Source organism: Mauremys reevesii, linkage group 9 (genome assembly GCF_016161935.1).
Source record: "Mauremys reevesii isolate NIE-2019 linkage group 9, ASM1616193v1, whole genome shotgun sequence".
NCBI classification, from domain to species: domain Eukaryota; kingdom Metazoa; phylum Chordata; order Testudines; family Geoemydidae; genus Mauremys; species Mauremys reevesii.
The window spans coordinates 93,678,083-93,699,600 of record NC_052631.1 but is presented as its reverse complement, the minus strand read 5'-3'; the positions used below and the strand labels follow the sequence as shown (position 1 = coordinate 93,699,600).

Below are 21,518 nucleotides of genomic sequence, written 5' to 3'. Positions count from 1 at the left end.
AGAAGGTGGCCCACGCTGATCACTTAAGACTGACTCAGTAGAGCATGTTGAATCAGAATGCTGACATCTATACACAGGGAAGGCTCACAGAAGCAGACTGACAACACCTCCTGCAGCTGATTGACCTTTAAGGAAAACACACATCGTTCTGGCATAAACCTGCCTGCTTTCTGCTAGCAAATATTTACAGACTCAAGCTCATGATGGTCTCAACATGCTATGTCAATCCGCTTTTCTCCACAGCCTGATTCACTCAAGACAGTGTTGACCTGTCTTCCATCTTCTTGCCTTTGACTGGGCCTTGCAGAATTAGGGGTGTTCTCAAGCAGAACTAACATGAAAAGGCATGGCACATCATGTTGTGGCCTGCAGGCAGGCCTTTCATGTCACATGTCGTTTGACACCCCCAGTGCTCTGATCAGAATGCCAGGCCAGCAGCTGGGGTATAAGTTGTTAGCAGCCACAAATGCCCACAAACTGTGTATCTGCCTTTTCTTTCCACTACTTAGATCTTTTTTTTATTTTTTTTCATCAAATGCGGTTGCACACGTATTTCTCCAAGCAACTCATTTACCGTACAGTCCCGTGGCATTAGTTGTCCTATGGAAACAATTGCTTCTGGTTACTTTGTGCTGACACAATGAAGCACGCCACATTGAAAGATGCGGTGTTGTGCCTGGGAAGATAATGCGTGTGACTCCTGCAAGTGTCAGGAAATGTTAAGGAGATGTGGAAGCGATGCTGCTGTGCTTGCACAGAGAAGGGACTTCCAGCAAAAGTGGGGGCGCTTGAAATACTCTGAAATGGCCCACTGTAAACCTGTCATTGGCTGGAAGAGGGGCAAGGGATCCACTCATTTATGATTAGGCACACTGTCATCAGAACCAATGACTACACAGAGCGTACAACATGCCCAAGATAAGGGCCTAATTGTGCTCTCCTTTGCACCATCAATAAACTAGAGAAATGTTATTGACTTCGTTGGAATTACCCTGGATTTACACTGCTGTTTGTGAGAGCAGAATTTGGTCCCATGGCTTTATCGCCATTGATTAAGAGGATGCGCCTTTGCTAAGTCAGCTTAAAGCTACAATAATTTTCTGTAATATATAGCTTCCAAAGAACACGCAAAAGAAGGTTTTGCCTTGGGTAAAACAAGGAAAGTGATTGGTGGAAAAGAGAGAGGAATGAGATGAGGTCTGCATTCCCTTTTGACTGTTCAGAGGGTACTGTAGAATAAGTGTAACCCACTGGTGAAGGTGTTACATGTCCCCCTCTGTGCCAATCCACAGAGAATATGAGTCGTTACAGTCTGCAGCTACAAAGCCTTAAGCTGTAGCAGCTCATTCTGTTAACTCTGGAGATCCCTGGTTCATTCCCCATGGTGTCAGCCAAGAGGGCATCTGTCACATAAGCACACACAAAACAAGCTTTTGTTGCCAGACTGAATTTTGTGCAATTAGAACAATAGGGTAAAAATCTACATGAAAATAGAGAGCATGGAATGTGTCTGGTGAGGAGAGCTACTAAATGGTAGCAGCAGAGTAAAATATGCCATTATAAAGCTCTACTTTAATCTATTGTTATAATCAGCTGCCATTTTGTGAATAGAAAACGTGTGCAGGTACATTGAAAATATTTTGATAGAGACATACAAAGACATTTTTGAAGACTTCAGTTTTATTGATTCTTTTACATTAAATGCCATATTAGTGAAAGTCTTACATCCACCTATCAGAAACTGAAAATGTTAAATACTATTATAAAATACTTACTATAAAAGTGTCATATATAATATTCATTACACATAAAAAAAGAAATCAGTATGTCTAAGTCAATTTAATCACAACCATTATCAGGGCTAAAAACCTTTTTGCAATAAAATTCTAGTAAAATAAAATATTTAGCGGTGCTATATTTTTTTACTTTTTTAACGCTATTTCAGGATGTGATTTGCAAGATAAGTGATGAGATTTTGGAGTGGGAGGAGGGTCAGCAATCGCAAAGGAATGTCACATTTTCCTGACAAGTGGCATAGATTTGTTACTTACCTCTTGCATACTAGCGTTCAAACTTAGTCCCTAGTATATCAAAGGAGCAACATGGATTTTTTAAAGACTGTACTGAGTCTCACCCTCAGCTGGGATAAATCGGTGTAGCTCCATTGAAGTCAACAGACCTCCACTTTTTTACATTTGCAGAGGGATTGGCCCTATGTTATCTGTCCAGCTTGGTGAAAACATGACCTGGCTTTAATTCTTTAATATATGCATTTTTAATGTCAATGTTGCTTTGTATACATTGTGCTCTATCTAGCTGGAAATAAAAGCTGAAGCATCATCTTGATGGTTTCATCTTCCTATTTCAGTTGGAGAAGTTCGGCAAAGCAGTGAATTATGCTGATGCTGCTCTCTCCTTCATTGAGTGCGGGAATGCTATGGAGCGAGATCCATTAGAAGCTAAATCTCCATACACCATGTACTCAGAGACTGTGGAACTCATCAGGTTAATGTCCTTTCTGTGATCATTTTCATAATCTCATTTCAGTCATAATTAGAACCTGCTCTGTTTTAAAAAATATCATTTCAACATATTAATGATTTGTCCAAGGCATCTTCATCTCAGAAGTCATCATAATTAGTTCTTGCCATTTTATTAATGTCATGGAAAATTTATAATTGATGGACACTGCTTTTATAAATTATCCCCTTTAGAGGTTATAATGTGAGTGTTATAATTTGCAATATTCATAAAATTAAAATTGAAATGTAGTGGGTGGAAGTAAAGTATAGTAATTTCATCGTTTGGCAATGACACTTGTCTTTTAAAAGGTGTAGTTTTATAATTCAAAACATTAAAATGAGTCAATCAAGATTTCTATTCTAAACCCTGTTTTTGCAGAGGTTTATAACTTGGCTGTAAAAAATTGTTCCAGGCTGTAACTTGGTATATAAGGTCGCATTTGCACGTGTATATCTAGACAAACAGAGAGTGGTTGGTTGGGTGTTTTTTTTAATGTTAAAGGAATATAAAAAGCCACTGAAATTCACTGAGTTAATTTTTTTAAATGTAATTTTTCAGTACAGAACATGAGACTTTGCCTAATATTAAAATGCCTGAGTTAGTATTTGAAAATCAGCGCCTGTTTTCTATAGCTGCCCTAAAGGGTAGACTCCATAGAATTTACTCTACAAAGTAACTAATGGGCCAAATTTTGCTCACTTTACTCACAGATAATCCCATTGGAATCCATAGGATTAAATTAAATTGTGATTAAAGCAATCAGGATTTTGCCCATTTGCTCTGATTCCCCTCTGGCTCTCATCATTTTTACACTGGTATAACACTGTTAACTTCAGTGGGATTACTCCTAATTTCCACCAGTGGAAAAAAAAAAAGCAGAATCAGGCCAAGTGTTTGTTTTGATAGGACTTGTTTATATGAGAGACTCTAATGTGTCAGATTAGTTATTAGAGTCTATCAAAAAATGCATGTTTTACATTTTGAAGGAGGAGGTATTTACATAATAAAATGTATCAGATCTGAAGAAGCCGTTACTCTCGGGTAAATAATAAGCCTTTTAAATTTTTTAAAACATGTATTTACATACAACACTTGTTAAAAAGAAGAACAATAAAAGAGATTATGCCACAAAAATGATGTTCACACAACATTTAGGATCGGAGTTAAACCCTGAAGAACAGTGAAATTAAGAATTAAGGCTATGCCAGTCTTCCCCTTTCATTCCATTGTGCCTGCATCTTAACTGTGGGTCACTTAATAATCTATGTGCTGCAATACATAAGCACAAAACGCTGTAAGAAAGTAAACAGTAGCATTATCTTTTCTTCAAGTGACATGAGAGTGGTATGTCAGGGAAGGGGTGTGGCCTAATGGAGAGAGCCCTGGACCGGGACTCAGGAGAGCTGGATTGTATTCCTGGCTCTGCCACTAGCGTGCTGGGTGGCCTTGGCAAATCTATTCAGTTGCCCATCTGTAAAATGATGGTAATCTTACTGACTTCCTTTGTAAAGCACGTAGAGATCTAGCGACGAAACGTGCTATGTCGGAAGTATTGTAATTGTTGATAAGTAGCCTGCATGTTTTGGAGGCATGTGAAGCAAAGCTGAGTGGTTCTATCTGTCTAGCGTAGGGTTTTCTGTAGCACGCTTCACCCTAGTGTCTGAGGGTTTGTCCTGTGCATGTTGAAGGCAATGGCAAAGCCTCTATTGACTTTAATAGTGCAGGATCAGAACCTGTGTTCTGTGCAAGTAAATTAGACCTCCATGCTGATGTCTACAGTTGACGTCATAGACTAGGAATTTTGCTCTTCACCCTTTCCAGTTTCTGGGAGCCATCCTGACATCTCTCCCATATGAAAGAGGAGACTCTTAGAGCCACTGGTAAATGTTGTGTTTATATACATTTTTTAAGCAACACCACCCCTGTGATGATTGGGGTTGATCATGAACCATTTAATGAAATTCTATTTCTGTTGCCTGTGCTAGGCGGGAGGTCAGATTAGATGATATAATAGTCGATTTTGGCCCTTCAAATATATGAAGCTATGAATGACAGATGGTTCAACTAGTAAGAAAACTAAACCCCTTCTCATCTGCTCGTGATTCACCAGAACTCTAAGAGATTCACACAATATGATTCTTCACAAAATAAGAGAGTTGGTGGATTCTGGAGCAGTGAGCACTGATGATTTAACAATATAATGTGGGTTTAAGTAAGCCGCATAGGGCCTGATTTTCAAAAATGCATGTGCAAAATTGTGCATGCAGGAGTTGAGCCTAATTTGCACACGCAGTTACCATAACTGTAAGCATGGTCACTTGCACATGCAAATACATGCTTTGCATATGCCACAGTGGGAATAGTGCAAATTAAGTAATGTGTGCCTTTTTTTAAAAAGTGGCCCTTAATGTAACTTCAACATCGATTTGTTGGATACTGTTGGATACTGTGTAAAAGAGATTTATATTACTTTTCCCCATCACGATGCTGTCTACAGGCAGACCCTTGTTCTATCTATTCCAGTCATTTTAACTGCTCTGAGATGTGGGTATCTGCAGCAGTCATTTATTTGCGAAAACAAGTGGAGCATCACGGTGACTCAGAATGTCAGAGATCTGACTCTCAGAGGTGCATAGACTAATTGTAACACTAAAATCCCTAGCTTAATGCTGCAAATCCTGAAAAGGAACACATCTCTGTATTTGACCACATTCATTCAATGTGACTGGAGCAATAACAAAGAGCATGAAAGACAGAATGCTAAGGAGCTAAAGGGTGCCTTGCTAGAAGAGCATGCGGGGACGTGATGACAGGGGTGGCAGCAGGAGAGCAGTGCAGCCTGCCACTCCATTACCTCCTTGTAAATGAGAACTCATCAAGACTGCCTGGATACCTTAAAACTTTCTTACGCAACACTGAACTCTATTACTTATTCTAACACAAGTACCTGTGAAATTGCATTAAGGCTCAGAACAATGATTTTATGTGATGAATTGATTTTCAAGAGACTAAATGCATGGAATGGAGTGTGCTCCGTTAAAGCAACTTTAAAAAAAGGGAGGGGGGGGATGCTCAACCTTTTATCACCCAAATGTTGGACAGCAGCAATTAAATAGAAAGGAAAGACAAAATATACAAGCATCATAAATTAATGGGGCTGGGAACTTAAAAAGCTATGAACATGACCTTGCCTTTATTTAATACCACTTCATATATAAATATTTTAAAGACGTTGCAGAAGCATTTATGAGTGGGATTTGGAAGGTGTTATTCAAACCCCACGCTATTAAATGTAAAACCTAGCTGTAGATTATTTTCCTCTTCAGTGCAAACAGGACTGAGACCTTACATTTTTGGCCGGCACTCATTGCAAACTAACACAGTGCTTGTCACCCCAGAGTGCTGGCTACAATGTTATCTTGGCAGCATTAACGCACTCCGAAATAATTCACCTCATTGGCCCAGAAAATGGGCTGATGATTTGCTTTAGTCCTCCAAACTTTAAGTGTTGCTTTCTGTTGAATGTTACACTCATCCCATTACTGTGAAACATTGTGGTGATTATTTATTGTAGTTTTAGAAGCGGATCTAGTTATTTCTCGGAGTGTCACCAATTTTCCTCGAAGCAGCTTAATGCCCAATTTCCTCTTCTCCTCCCCTTTCTTACAAGGTATGCGATGAGACTCAAGAATTTCACAGGCTCATCTGCCACGGAAGGAGACAAGAAACTAGCAGTTTTATGGTGAGTCCCATTGCAACAATGTAGAAACAGCTAAAATCCTGGAGGACTTTAAAAGTACCAAATTACTTAAGCAGCTTACATGAGATCATTATTCTTGTTTTCCATTAAACTATTAAAGGATAACGAATAGATTTCTTCAGCAGCTGACTAAACATTTATTTGTCTAATTTATACTGTTCTCAAGATAGGATTTTAATGCTTTCATGCATTTTTTTCTCCATTTGCTTATGTTTCTCAATCTAACCTTGGAAGAGAGACTGCAAAATATAGATCAGCATTTGTTTTATAGTTTATAGGTTTCATTAAGCAATGGAATTAATACAATCCTTTCCTAAATACCGCAGCTACCGATGCTTATCACTCCTCTACTTGAGAATGTTTAAACTAAAGAAAGACCATGCTATGAAGTACTCCAGATCTCTGATGGAATATTTTAAGGTAATCTTTAGTCTGTTTATTTTTTGCTGATACAGAATGACTTTCATCCCAGCACTGAGGGCTCATGCAACTCTCACTGCACCACATAAGCCCCACCTTTAACCTCTGCAATGGGAGACGTGGGCAGGATGCTTGTGAGGAGTGAATGGAAATGATTCTGTGTTAAAACCTACAGCCATGCTCTGACCAACGTACTGATTCTGGCCTGATTCGAATCTCACTTGACAACTCCCTGCAACTTTAATGGCTTTGTTGCTTGGTCTGCACCTCATCCAAAGCCCTCTGAAGTCATCAGGAGCCTTTCTGTTGACTTCATTGGGCTTAGACCCTACGTTCACTGGCCTAGAATCTTCCATGGAATGTATTCCCACTTACTTCAAACTTATTCCATGTTGAATTTAGGCTACTGGCTCTTGGGGAAAAAACAGCCTGGCTCTGAAGGAAAATTTTGATTGTTTATATTTTACAGTAGACCATTATTTTTTTAAACATTTCTTTCTAAGAAAAGGCTTTGGGCCTGATTCTCTTTTAGAAAAAGGCCGCTTTACCCTGCTCAAGTTGTGCAAAGGGAATTTAAGGTGCATATAAATATAATTTACTCTCACTTTAAGACCCCTTGACTCTGCCAGAGCGAAGTGGATTTAGAGTAAATAAGAATCAGGCCCATATTTTGAGCAGCAGTTAAAAAATCTCAGAAGTGTTTTTCTAGAGCTTCAGATTGAATGACTCAAAAGAAAGACTTCATCTCGTGAAGGTGCTGTGCACTAGTGTAAAATTGGGTAAATGTGCACTAGAAACAGGCTTGAACTGTGTGTGAATTGTATGTTCAGGCTCTCTTTGTATTCAAAGTCTAGGAGACTCACATTTAAGAAAGGAAAATGTTAACAAAATACTATTTTCCTATTGCTACGTGATGCTCTTTGTCTTTTATCTTTGCCACAAAGAAGCCATGGTTCAAAGGTTTTCAGTAGGGCAGCTGGGGGAATGCAAAGCCTTTTATTAAATGGGTTGGGCCTTTAAACAGAGCTGTTGTTCAAACTGAAGTTTTGCACACTTTTCAATGTGGAAGGTGACTCACTAGATCTTAGGGTGACCAGACAGCAAGTGTGAAAAATTGGGATGGGGTGGGGGGAGTAATAGGCACCTATATAAGAAAAAGTCCCGAATATCATGACTGTCCCTATAAAATTGGGACATCTGGTCACCCTACTAGGCCTGCAGTGCAGGGACCAGGTTGGGACTTTTTCGACTAAACTTTTTTTCGTCAGAAAATACAGATTTATCAAAACCAAAACTGTTTGCCAGACAGGGTCAGTTTAGACAAATTTACTATTTAAAAAACAAAGAAAAAAATGTTTCAATATTGTCAGAATGTCTCATGTTGATATTTTACAAAAAAAGTTCAGTTTTTCAGGTCAAAATGACTTTTTGAATTGAAATTGAAATTAATTTATGTTTAAAAATGTTTAAAAAACTAAAAAGTCAAACTCAAAATGTCGTGTTTTAAAATCAACAAAACGAAACATTGACCCAAATTGTTTTTTGAGATTTTTTTTTCTTTTCGTCCTGATTTGGGACAAGAACATTTTTCAAAATCTCAAAAACTTTCATGGGATGGGAAAACTGTTTTCTACTCAGCTCTAACCCACAGCACTCTCCTGATGTTCAGGAGAGTTAATGTCAAAGCTGCTTTTTCATGGTTTGAAGATCTTCCAGATTATTTCAATGATCCCTCTTCTTTACATGTGTGGACATGCACACAGATCTACAGTACACACACCATCTAATCCAAGCCATTCCATTCTGGGTTGACATGTTTAAGGAAATGCAAAGACCACACAAACAAACCAGTGTTTTCTGCTGGATAGTGTTATATAGTTTGGTCAATGTTTTCTGCAAGCTATGGTTGAGGAGTGAGGAGAATAAGGTCTTATTCCTGGCTACCACTTACTCTCTTTGTGACCTTGGACCTCACATGCAAAATGAGTATGAAAGTAATCAAGTGGGTATAATAATAATAATAATTCAAACACTTCACAACGGTGTTGTAAATCTTAACTGAATTTTAACTGAAATCTTTGCAGGAAAAGCACTATATACAGTCACTATATAGAGAGAGACTATATAGAGAGGAAACTTGTTACTCGCCTTAGATAACTAAGGCCCTGATTCAACCACCCTTAATGGGAATTTTTGCTGAATAAGATACTATCCAATCTGAGTAAAGCTAGCCAAGTCTGGGCTTTACCCTTTGTTTGCTTGTGGTAGCACCCACAAGATGCTAGGTACTGTGCCAACACAAAAGAGAGAATGGATAGGGAAGGTGTGTGTTATACACACTATAAAAGCAAGGGAATTCATTCATATCCCTACAATCAGACTCTTCCTCCCCTCATGTTGTACATGTATTGCATCACATTCGCCTACAATATGTAAGATCCCCTAATTCCAAACATCAAACCCCAAGCTTCCTTTGTCTGATGAAAAGCGTGTAGATCCTCATGAAGATGGAAAGCCTTTGAAGAGCTTACTTTGCAGAATAAATTTTAGATAAGGATAATTAAACCACTTCTTTACGAACTGCATCTGATTTTACTGGAGTTTTGGTATATCGAGTCTTTTATCAAGTGACTTTCACGCTCCTGATTGGAGCCTACTAATTATCCAACCAGCTATTTTATTATGCACCTGTAATGTTGGGCTGATATTCTGTATGCACCAGAGCTCTTACAGCTAAAACAGGAAGTGCCAGGCCTTGTAATCAATATTAATCTGCTTTAAATCTTACTGGCATCTCCTCCTGAACCAACAGAGAATTATCTCCTGTATTTACCTTTTGGTTTTGTTTCTTGCAGAACTCTTCAAAAGCCTCCCAGGCCCCCTCTCCTTGGGGAGGCAATGGAAAGTGAGTATTGCCACTCAATACTTCATCATGGAAATACACGGTTAATGGTGGGGGTGGAGGGGAGGAGAGGGATTGTTGTGTTAATCATTCAAAGGTAAAATTCAGCTCTTACATCATACTAAAACTTTACACAATTTGCTGTCATGTTCCAGTCACACAGCAGGTCTGAAAAGTTCATATGGGCTGGTACCAAATTCTTTGACAATTTGATCCTTAAGTCAAATGAGGGCCATAAAAATATGTGTTAATTAGATAGCAAGTACCATGTCATTTCAAGAAGCCAAAGTAAAGTTAACCTCCATTGCAGTAATTTTTTTCAATGATTCGTTCAGTAATGAAACACCAATGAATATTTCATTGATATATGGTAAGTGCTGTTTAATAAAAGTGAAGGCGTAATAGTGGTGAAAATGTGAAGGCACTTAGTCAGCCAATTATCTGAATCTTTAGATTAATGCTAAAACACCCTCACCTCCAGTATAAAATCACAGTAATGTAATTATGTTCTGATGGTCAATGAAGGTTTGGAACCATTGCTACCTTACTTTAGGACATGATATATATTGTACTCTATGACGCAGATTCCTCTTGTTCCCTGTTCAGGGCTATGCATGCAAGTCCAGACAAAATTAGTAGGTTGCACGTGTCCACATTTCATGGACCAAATGCTAGCTGGTACCTGGAGACAAGTATAACACCCCCTAAATGGCAAACTAGTGTGCTACAGAGGCAGCTCTGATGTGTGGCTGTACCCTGGCAAAGGCCAACCAAGAGGGCACTGAGTAAACAGACCCTGAGTGAGCAGATGTAAGGGAACTTCCAGAGCTTCACAGGTATCTGAAATGAAAACAGTTCAGTCTATCTTACAGCTCTTCAGATTGTGAGCTTCTCAGAGCAGAGATCATCCTTAAATGCTTGCAAAGCACCTAGCACCTAGTAAGTGCGACTAAAATAAATAATAATCGTTGTATGGAGAGACAAGGCACAAAGACATTATTAACACGCTTATTCCAGAAGAGCACAGTCTTTTTTTAATCCTGAGCTGATGGTGTCAAATTTGCAGATGAACTGGAGCTCAGCAGTTTATTGCCATTCCTAATATCTGATTGTGTCCCATTTATCCTTTCCTTAGAGACTGTCCAGTCGAGAATGCTTGGTGAGATTTTGTAGGTGTTGGTCTCTGTCTGTGGAGTGCTTGGCTAGACAATGGATCTTGTGGTGTGAGGCTGAGGTTGATGTGGGTCCAGATGATGAAGATGTCATCAATGTACGTCAGCCATAAAAATATTGGCATATTGTGGGGATCTGGATATATATATTCATCAAATTTGAAATAGTTATGTCTGAGGATAAAGGCACAGAGCTCAGCAACCAGTTGTGCTGTGGCATCATCCCATGGGCCAGGATGGTGTTTTCTGGAAGGTCACCAATGCATTGTATAGGGTCTCAGTAGAGTCCACATATCCAGACAGTCCTTCAGTGAGAGTTCCAATGCCGTCCTGAGATGGGTTCAGTTCTTTAGTGTGTTCCTCAGTGGGATCTGAGGGGCAGTGGCCTGTAGATTTGGTGTTGGAGAGTTGTAGTTCTCTTTTTTTTTTGTTGGTGGGAGGAGGGTGTGTATCAGTCGCGCTGTTCAGTGTTGTCCTGAAAGTATTCTTTGAGTCAACCTCCTGGCCACACAAAAAAAAAAAAACTTCAGGACAGAGAAGAGAACTGCTGAGAGCTCTCAGTTCATCTGCAAATTTGACATCATCTCTCAGATTAACAAAAAGACTGTGAATGGCTGCCAATTACAGAACCAGTTTCTCCTCCCTTTTCATAAGGTGCCACAGGATTCATTGTTGCTATTCCAGAAGAGACTCCACCCCCCAATATGCGGTGTATGGGGCAAATTTTGCACCAGCTTCCACCCTGGTAACTCACTGAGTGCAAACGTATTTGCAGTAATTTAGCCCACTACTTCCATTAGACTTCTCTGGGGGGACATGTAAGGAAACATACGAGTGCCACACCACATCTGGTCATTACATCTGGTCTCTTTCCAGATGTGCAAATTGTGCAGTGCTAGATGTTACAGGTTTGATGCCGGAGTCACTTGATGAAATTCTCTGGCTGCTATTATGTAGGAGGTCAGATTAGATGATCATGATGGTCTCTTCTGGCTTTAAAAATCTATGATTCTGTGGTGAAGGAGAAGATTCTTGCCCAGCCTCTGAACATAATCAGCTGCCACCCAGCATTTGGCTAGCTATCACTTCCATTTGACACCTAAACTGATCTGACTGTCTTGCAGCTATGAGTGAGTGAGTAAAAGTGCATCTGCTGTGCAATGCCGGCTTCCTTCTTTTATTCAAAGATAGGCGCTTTTCTCACACAATAAGAACTAAATGTGAGGAACTGTTAAAATAATACACACGATCTCACATACTAAAGAAATGCAGACACAATACTGCAGCCTACCCATAGCTGGGCTATTTGAAGGCTGTTCTAGAACCTTACTCCTCTGATGGTTAGAATCCTCCTTCTAATTTCCAACTTAAATTTATCTGTGACCAGTTTATACTCAAATCCGTATAATACCTAAGCGGGACAGCTCACAGTTTTGGTCCAAAGGAGGCTTTGCACGCTTTTCTTTTACTTTCAGTTTGGATGAGTCTGGAACCCACCTGAGCTTTGATCTGATCAGTCAGTTAAGCACATTTCAGGACTCAAAGCCATGAAAACCTCAGCTTTGCTCCCTGGAAGTTCAGGCCACTTTTGCTGAAAGGGTTGTGAACTTCTGCAAAGTTGGCCCGAGTTCCAGGCTGGCAAGGAAACAAATTTTCCCTCGTTTCATTACAGAAATTTTCCTCACCTCAGCTGCAATAAGCATGAGGATAGAGAGATCTAATAGACTCGCCACAGTAATAATGGCACTGCACCTTCCCCTGCACAACAGGCTAGATCCAATGAACAAGGCACTTTATTTGGCTGAAGTGCGTCAGCTTGTTTTAAGTGGCTTTAGCGAAATACTCTCTGTCCCTTTGGATACTGTATGATTGCTAACTGCTCCCAGACCTAATCAAGTGTAGTTCAGCTCTTCTGTACATTAAAGATGCTCTTCGGAGTATGTTTGGAGACTCAGAAATAAAACATTCATGCTGCAGGATACCCTTCAATATAACCCTTTGGCTGTGCAAATAGCTGCTAACTGCTGATGCCATGTGGGTCTCTTGCTATGGAAGAGCTATGGAGCTCAGCCAGGGGAACCATTACCGATGATACTCCAGTAGGAGGATGTTTTCTTCCCTTTGGGTTAGGAAAGGTGTAAGTGCAGTATAGGTCACACCAGTACTCAACTCTTCTGTCGGGGCACATTGTTCCTCTAGTCCAGGAGCTACCTGGCAGCAGCCAGTATGTGCGAGATGTGGGGTGTTCTTCACATATTCTTGCCCCCATGCATAAGTAGGCCTGATCCAGCAGCTATAAAAGTCAATAGGAGGCTTTCCATAGAATATTGTGGGTGATGGCTCAGGTGGAACTAGGGTGACCAAATTTTAAGGGGAAAATATCTGGACCACTGCAGGGTGTGTTTTGTTTGTTTTTTTACACTCATCCGTCCGGGAGTTTGGCGGCAATTTGGCGGAGACTTCAGTTGCGGACAGTCTTCGGCGGTATTTCGGCGGGGAGTAATAAACCTTGCCGTCAAAGACAGAAGCATGCGCCGCCGAAATACTGCTGAAGACCGTCCGTGACTGAAGGACTCTCCACCGAATTTCTGCCGAAGACCAGGAAACAAAATATTGGGACAAATGGCATCCCAACTGTACTCTGGTCGGGACACGGGACAAACGCCTCAAAATCGGGACAGTCCAGTTTTTCTCGGGACGTCTGGTCACCCCAGGTGGAACAGAAGCAGTGCGGTCTTTCAGCTGCTCCACAGCTGGAGCAGTGATAGCTGCCTGACAGGGAAAGGGGCATGTAATCCCCCTCAGCAACATTTGGCCCCATTCTTCCATGCCGAGGGGCCCAGAAGCAATTCAGCCTGTATTTAAAGTGTTTTTATGGCAATCCAATGCATTTGTTTGGTTCCAAATGGGGTGGGGGATAAATTTTGGAACCCTTAATCTTGTTCAGAAAGACCAATTTTCAAGGAGAATAGCTGTGCGTGAGCATTCAGTGCTGTAAAGTCCTAAACATGTGAGATTGCAGTGGATGACCTCCATGCTGTCTGCAGCCAGCAGGTGATTCCTAATTGCTGGTGTTAGAATTAAAAGAAAATCTATATGAGAACATTAGCGCTGCACTAAGTAGGTAACTTAAAACACTGCTCTTTATAAAACAGTGTGCAGATGAACGGCTGGCAATTAGAAACAAATCTTCATAGCAAGCCTTAAAGAACCCTATAGAGATATTCATAATTGTACAGTACCCTAAGCGCCTAATACTGCTCTGCAGGGTGCTTTTAAGAATTGCACTTTGCTTATTGTGGTGACTGTATTTGTAGCAAACTGTCATTGCGGTTTCCACAAAATTCTTTGATAATAATAAGCCAATATTACACATTGAGTGTTTTCTAACTGCCAATAGCAGCTTCTGGCAGCAGGTAGAAAAATCATTACAGTTATGAGATACTTCTTTCTCTGAAAGATTGCTAGATTTGTCAGAGGGTTTTTTTTTAAATAACAGGTGCATTTGTGGGGGGAATTAAAGCCCTTTTTTAATTTCAGTCAGTCCCAGTTTATAAATCTCTCCTCTTGTAAAGCAGGAGATCATCACTGACCATCTCCTCTGGACTGGGTCTAGATTTGATATTAAGGTTCCAAGTCTGCTGGGGAGAGACATGAAGCAGGGTGACCAGATGTCCCGATTTTATAGGGACAGTCCTGATGTTTGGAGCTTTGTCTTATATAGATGCCTAATACCTCCCACCCCATCCCGATTTTTCACACTTGCTATCTGGTCACACTAAAATGAAGTGATGTGGGCGTGAGAATAATTCTCCTTTCTTTTTTCCAGGAGCACAGAGACTCCATCCCCCATGTCTCTCAGTCCATCTCCAGTCAGTTCTGTAGGGAGCAGTACAGGCACTGCTGGGTCCTCATCAGCAGGAACCATCACCATTCCCCAGCGCATCCACCATATGGCTGCCAGCCATGTAAATATCACCAACAACGTCTTGCGGAGCTATGAGCACTGGGACATGGCTGACAAACTGACTAAGGAGAACAAAGGTGGCTTGTTCAGTTTCTTCCTTTTGCTATTTTGGTAGCTGAAATGCAGTTATTATTTTAGTTATCATTGGGGATCATTGGGCCTCCGGAGCTCAGAGTATAAGCCTCTACAGTTTGAGCAAACGGACCAGATCCCCTTGCTGGGGATAGTAGCCAACTCATATCATCTGTGTATCAAGCACAACAGGGGGCCGTGTAACACACACTGAACAGTGGGTTATAAGAGCACCTGGCAAATAACTGAACAAAGTGATGCCTGCTTCTGAGTCGGTGAATATGTTCCCCATTTCAGCCTATCACAGAGTACTGAGGCTCTTTTCGTATTGCGGTCGTCATCCAGTAAAGATTACTCAAATGTAAGATAGGATAATAAGTGAACATTAGACGTTCTATTTGTCCAACTGTGAGCCTGATTATGACACGTTCGCTGGAAACCATGACCTTGACTTTCCTAAGATCAGTCTGTGATTCAGTTAATTTATTCAGATCAAGCATAAGTCTTTACCATGGTTGACACAAAGCAGTGCTGGCAAGCAGTTCATGGCTGGTTTACAATGACTTCAGTGAAGTAGGAGGTGGGGTGTAACTAAAGGCTAAATTTGGCTCACTAGGGACAAACCATAGACGGCCAGGACATCCCTCAGCCCGTGCCGCTTCCCGCAGCCCCCATTGGCCTGGAGCGGTGAACCACGGCCAGTGGGAGCTGCAATTGGCCAAACTAGCAGATGCGGCAGGTAAACAAACTGGCCCGGCCCACCAGGGGGCTTACCCTGGCTGCCCACCAGGGGGCTTACCCTGGCGGCCCACCAGGGGGCTTACCCTGGCGGGCCGCGGGCCAAAGACCATCCCTGCCATAGACCATCATTCAGGTTGAAATAACTGGCAAAGTTCCCATGGACTTCAATAGTGCAGGAACAGGGCCTAACTGTACAATGTTCTGCTCGTGATTTGCTCATCTCATTAGATCAGAATAAAATCTTATATAGGCGCCTGCAGCTCGATGTTGCTCCCATTAAAGTCAATGGCAAATTTCCACTGACGTTAGTGGGAGCAGGGTCGGGTCTTGTAGTGTTCTACCTTGGCATGATAACTAGAACCAGGGACAATACTAATGTCCATGTCAAGGCCTCCCCACCATTTCCGGTGTTAATATACAGTAGTAAATTTGCTAGCAGTGCAATCATTTGGGATTTTTTTCTGTAGCTGCATCCATTTTCAAAACATGCTGAAGTAATTCCTTTTCAAATGTGCTGCAGAATTTTATCAGTGGCAATGCAGAAGGGTGTTCAGATAGAATGAGATGACAATAATCGTGTAATTAGCTCTGTGTGTTGTGGAGTTGTTAAATGTTCTGCTGGATATTGAATCAAAATAGCTCGGGCATTCAGCCAGCAGACAGAAAATGTACCCAGCAAATGTTGTTATCAGTCCCGGAGCTGGATGGGGAAGAAGCTGCTGAATCTCCTTCTGCATCTTTATGCCCCACTTTCTTCTTTGTTCTCATTTTGATTTATGTTCAAATGAGCCTGGTCCTACAAATGCCTTATGAGAGTAATCCCTATTCACATGAGTAGACCCATTGACTTTAGTGGGACTAGTTGCATCAGTAAAGGTTTCTCACATGAACAAGATTTAGAGGATTGAGCCCCTAGTCTTAAATTTCTTTCCTTTTCTTTCCTTTTTTCATAGTCTGCCGTGGACACAAAGCTTGTGTTGCTGTTTAATTTCATTTTGGCATTAGAAGCCATTGAAGGGAAAAATGAAGTTTACAGCGCTTCATATTGTGTCCTCTTTTGCATTTTGGGCAGAGAGACACATTTTCTAGTTAAATATTAGCTTAAAAATGCATATTTGAACACCGTTATACTATAATTTGAAATTTGGGTAGAACTAAAAGATAAATGCTAATATAAGTTTTTCTACTATAGCCACTTCATTGAAATCTACAGGTTTTCAATATATTGCATGACAATATATTGGCGGGGGATAGCTCAGTGGTTTGAGCATTGGCCTGCTAGGGTTGTGAGTTCAATCCTTGAGGAGGCCACTTAGGGATCTGGGGCAAAAATTGGTCCTGCTAGTGAGGGCAGGGGGCTGGACTTAATGACCTGTCAAGGTCCCTTCCAGTTCTAGGAGATTGGTATATCTCCAATTATTATTATTATATTAAATGTCTTTGATGGGCAAATAATTAAAATATTTCAACATGAGAAATAAGTTTCATGAAAACTAGCTTCAATAATAATAGTTATTAGTGGTTTTCATTTGTAGATCTCAAAGCTTTGTCCAAAAGTCATTGTTAGAGCTGATCAAAACATGGTTGGTTGGTTGGTTTTGTTTCCCCTGCAGAAAATGTCAAATTTTTGGTGAACAGTCAAAATTTGAAATATTGCCAGCTGGAAGTGCCCCAGCTATGCTTCATGGGAGTTGTAGTTCAGGTGTCTCATATTTCCATTCTCCTCTGTGGGACAGGCTCCCTAAATGGACTACATCTTCCCCTTTTCAGTGTAGATGTACCCTTACTTGAGTATTATGGAATCAGGGCTGTTTTAATACACATTGCATCATTTTTCCCTCAAGGAGAAACCTATCACATCTATAGCAATTTAGGTCTGTTTGATCCAGTAAGTTTCAGTCTAATGTTCTTTAATATAGGTTTAATTAGTTGCTTTGGCTTGTAGCATGCTAGATAAGTGTTTTCCGATGGGAATCTGAAATTAGACTTTAAAAAAAGTTTTGACATTTAAAGAAATCATTATTTATTTGAACGTACAATCGTGAAGATCACTTGGTGGGAAAAAACACAGGAAGGAAGATTAAAGTACCTGCTAGTTGCCATTTCTTTACATACCTGGTGATATCCCTAAGCTTTTTTTACCTTTTACCTCCAGCCATACTGCTTTGTTCTGTGATACAGTCATATCTCACCAGGTGATCAGATTGTTTGCAGTGTTGTTGTAGCCATGGTGGTCTCAGGATATGAGACAGACATGGTAGATAAGGTAATATCTTTTATTGCACCAACTTCTGTTGGTGGAAGGGACAACTTTCAAACTTCACAGAGCTCTTCAAGTCTGGGGAAGAGCGAAATACAAGCTGGGACACATTGTTAAGCATAAGGAGTTAACACATGTTGTGGGAAATCATTTCAAATGAAGTGGGCAATTGAGAATTAGATTGTTAAGCATAAGGGGGTCACACATGCTGTAGTTCAGTGGTTCTCAAAGTCGGTCCGCCGCTTGTTCAGGGAAAGCCCCTGGCTGGCCGGACCAGTTTGTTTACCTGCCACGTCTGCAGGTTCGGCCGATCGCGGCTCCCACTGGCCGTGGTTCGCCACTCCAGGCCAATGGGGGCTGTGGGAAGAGCGGCCAGCACATCCCTCAGCCCACGCCGCTTCCCACAGCCCCCATTGGCCCGAGATATCTTATCAAGAATCACTCATGTATGCTAGGTCTGCAGGCTCCTGAGCTTCTGAGAACTCACTAGTTGTTTCATAACCACTGAGCGTTTAATTAATGTATTTCTGCACAGTTACCTGAAACAATGACTCCATTTCCTGTGTTACAGAGTTCTTTGTAGACCTGGACTCAGTCATGGGACCATTAACACAACACAGCAGTATGACCAGTTTGGTCCGTTACGTTCGACAAGGACTTCACTGGCTCCGCATGGAGGCGCATTTGTTGTAGTGACTGCTGCCCTCTTCATAACATCCCCATCAGTCTACCTCTACCAGCGCACAGACGATCACTGGTGGAACTCCGCTCATTCTGGAACTTGATTCATGTAACTTCATTTTTATTGCCTTTTTTGATATCTTATCTATTGGAAGTAGAAGTCACCATAAATGGAACTTATGACTCAAGAGCAGTATGTGTTGTACCATCTAATCATTTTTGACAATTTCTATGCCTTGCGTCTCCTGGATCCTGCTATCCTTATGTGCTTTATGGAACGGTACATTCCCTGCAGTATTGTTTTAAGTCGACACTGCCTTCAAGTGAAAATAAAAAAAGCACTTTGAGAAGATATGGATTCCTGAGAAATAGTACAAAACGTCTTAAATATATGAGGGTATATACGAAAATTCTCTTCTGAAATAAATTAGTAGAAGTTTTAGCCATTCACTCAGAATTGTCCTTTGAACCCAAGCCAACCTGTTCACTGCTTAGTTCTGGCATCGTTACCTGCAACTGTTTATCGCTAAGATTTCCTACTTTATAAAGGCCTGATCTCTAAAAAAGGACTCTGAACATCTTATAGGTATGTAGCATAAAATCACCAAAGGTGTTAAAAGATAAAAGATTGGGAAGAATGATTAAAGAAAGATGCCACACTACACAATGAGGTTTTGATAGTCTTTTCTGTTTAATGTTGGCTTAACAGTTTAAGTGGGCAGAACAAGGCAGCTGATTAGGCAATTTCAAAATGTTAGCTTTCATAGTCTTAGCTACCATTCATGTACTCAGTCGGTGAATTTTCTTTCAGTCCTACTGTTTGGTCTCCAGCAAATATTCCTCCATGATTTTTCTTGGCAAAACAATCTCCTCTTGCATAGCGACTCAGTGACAGCATGTCTTAACAGGAGTGCTACATTATAAACATTGATATTGTATGTGAAAGTATGGATTCTTGATGAGATTCGCTAGTAATTTAACTGACTGCTTCTGAGGCACTTCTAACGCCCTGTGGCATTCATTTACACCTGTTTTGTTGATTTCAAAGCTTTAGAAGCAGACACTATTATCTTACTTTCTTGAAAACAATGAAAAATTAAAGGAAATCGCTAGATTTACCCAAAAACAACATATTTGCTTCATAATATCCATGAATACTTCAGTCTCCCAATTCTCCAAATTACCCATTTTCCAAATTCCATTTTTATTTACCCACAATGTCATATTTTGACCATTCCTTTAACGCATGCATAATCATGAGACAATTCAGAGAAAATTTCAAAGCAATCTTGAATAAATGAGACCATTTCATTCACTCGTTCTTTTTTTTTTTTTCTTTCTAAGCTGCGCTGCTCTTGTGGCAGCCCTGCAGGAAGCAATGGTGCATGAAACAAAACAAAATGAATTTATATCGGTAATTCACAAGACTTTAAATGGCCTCATATCATTCTTGATGTAATGCCGGCACACCTTATCAAACTGTAAATTTCATTTATATAAACAAAAAAAAACCCTCCTGGCAATGTAAATATCATTCTGTGTCACATCTCACTGAAATAACATGACAGGTGTATTAAGTATCATCCAGACATTATTTAATTGTAATTGCCTTTTGATATATAAGCCTGTATATCCTTTAATCGGGCAAGATATTAGATTCTACTCACTGAATTGTGACCAGATAAATAGGACAAATTTGCATTTAAACGGTTCAGACTGCTAGGTTTTTAAAACCGGTCTTGCACATTTCCAATAAGGATTGTGCCCAATCCATATTTTAAGATAAACTTCTCTTTTTAAACAATTGTGTATTCGCTCCTATTAATAAATACCTTTAAAAATTATATAAATGATAATATTTTGATCCACAGCAAGGTCTTGTAAATGTAGCCAGGGTGGGATGTATGTCGTTAGATAAATCATGCTGATAGGGTAGTCTATAAAGGACAGAACATGCACATCCTGGATTATTTTCACATTCCTGTTCCTACAGTAAACAACATGCCCTTATCTGTTCTTTGAGGGGTTCATTAACATATGCTTAATATATGGAGATACACCTATCTCATAGAACTGGAAGGGACCCTGAAAAGCCATTGAGTCCATCCCCCTGCCTTCAGTAGCAGGACCAAGTGCTGATTTTCCCCCGATCCCTAAGTGGCCCCCTCAAGGATTGAGCTCACAACCCTGGGTTTAGCAGGCCAATGCTCAAACCACTGAGATATCCCCCCCCTGAAAAGAACTTATCATGCTGATTCTGGCCCCCCCTTTTCTCTAATGAATCAAACCAGGATAACAAGAACCCTTCATAAATATAAAAAGAGGGTGATTTTTCAAACATGCACCTTTTTTAACAGATGAGCGTAGATGTTTCTGATAACTGAAGTATTGATAGGTTGGTTGTGACCTAAGTTTTCCATTCTCTTTGTAAGGCCTCTCCTATTGGATTGACTAACTATTCCACCTAATTAAGAACATTGTTCTCCCTTATTATTTTAACATAGACTGAAATCTTAGACTGCCATGGATTTACGAAGGATATATATATACATCTTGAAATACAATCTTCAGAGACATGACTGTTCTACGAGTCAGCTACCCTCCCCAAGTCAGGGTATTATCTTTCCCCTGTTGCTTGTAGTAAATGAACACCTATCTCAAAATTTAACATACATTCACATCTCCTTTACCTAGACAGCTTAGAGAATTAGCCCACCTGATTTTGCCTGCTGTGACTTAGTTTGAAATGTGTGTTGAATCAATGGTACGATTATAATAAGTCCAGCAGTCAAACCTAGGATCACAAGCCAACATACTATTTAGCGGTCTTGTTTCAAGAGCAGCTTAGAAACAAATTAAATATGGAGAGTGAATTACCTTCTTATCCCTGGGGATGATGCTTCTTTTGGGTTAGTTATTAAGGATTATTGCACTTTTATAGGCACTATATTCATCGCCTTTCGAATGGCAACATGTCATCTTCCTGGAGTAATTTTGCTCTTGAAATTATAATTTCAAGT

General features: G+C 40.4%; 1 protein-coding gene across 7 annotated transcripts in view; it reads left to right on the top strand.

Annotated features, from left to right (window-relative positions):
- Positions 1-20,215, top strand: part of AFF2 (AF4/FMR2 family member 2) — a 488,228-nt gene extending 468,013 nt beyond the window's left edge. For 5 of the 7 annotated variants that reach the window (XM_039488230.1, XM_039488233.1, XM_039488231.1 and 2 more), the window contains 6 exons: positions 2,369-2,505; positions 6,194-6,265; positions 6,610-6,703; positions 9,559-9,608; positions 14,607-14,821; positions 18,389-20,215. In XM_039488230.1, coding sequence (XP_039344164.1) covers positions 2,369-2,505; positions 6,194-6,265; positions 6,610-6,703; positions 9,559-9,608; positions 14,607-14,821; positions 18,389-18,510 — 690 coding nt within the window. In that variant the 3' untranslated portion in view covers positions 18,511-20,215. Of the gene's footprint in view, positions 1-2,368; positions 2,506-6,193; positions 6,266-6,609; positions 6,704-9,558; positions 9,609-14,606; positions 14,822-18,388 lie in introns of those variants that run through there. The other 2 variants (XM_039488229.1, XR_005584619.1) reach the window with 2 other exon arrangements.
- The last annotated feature ends 1,303 nt before the right edge of the window (positions 20,216-21,518 follow it).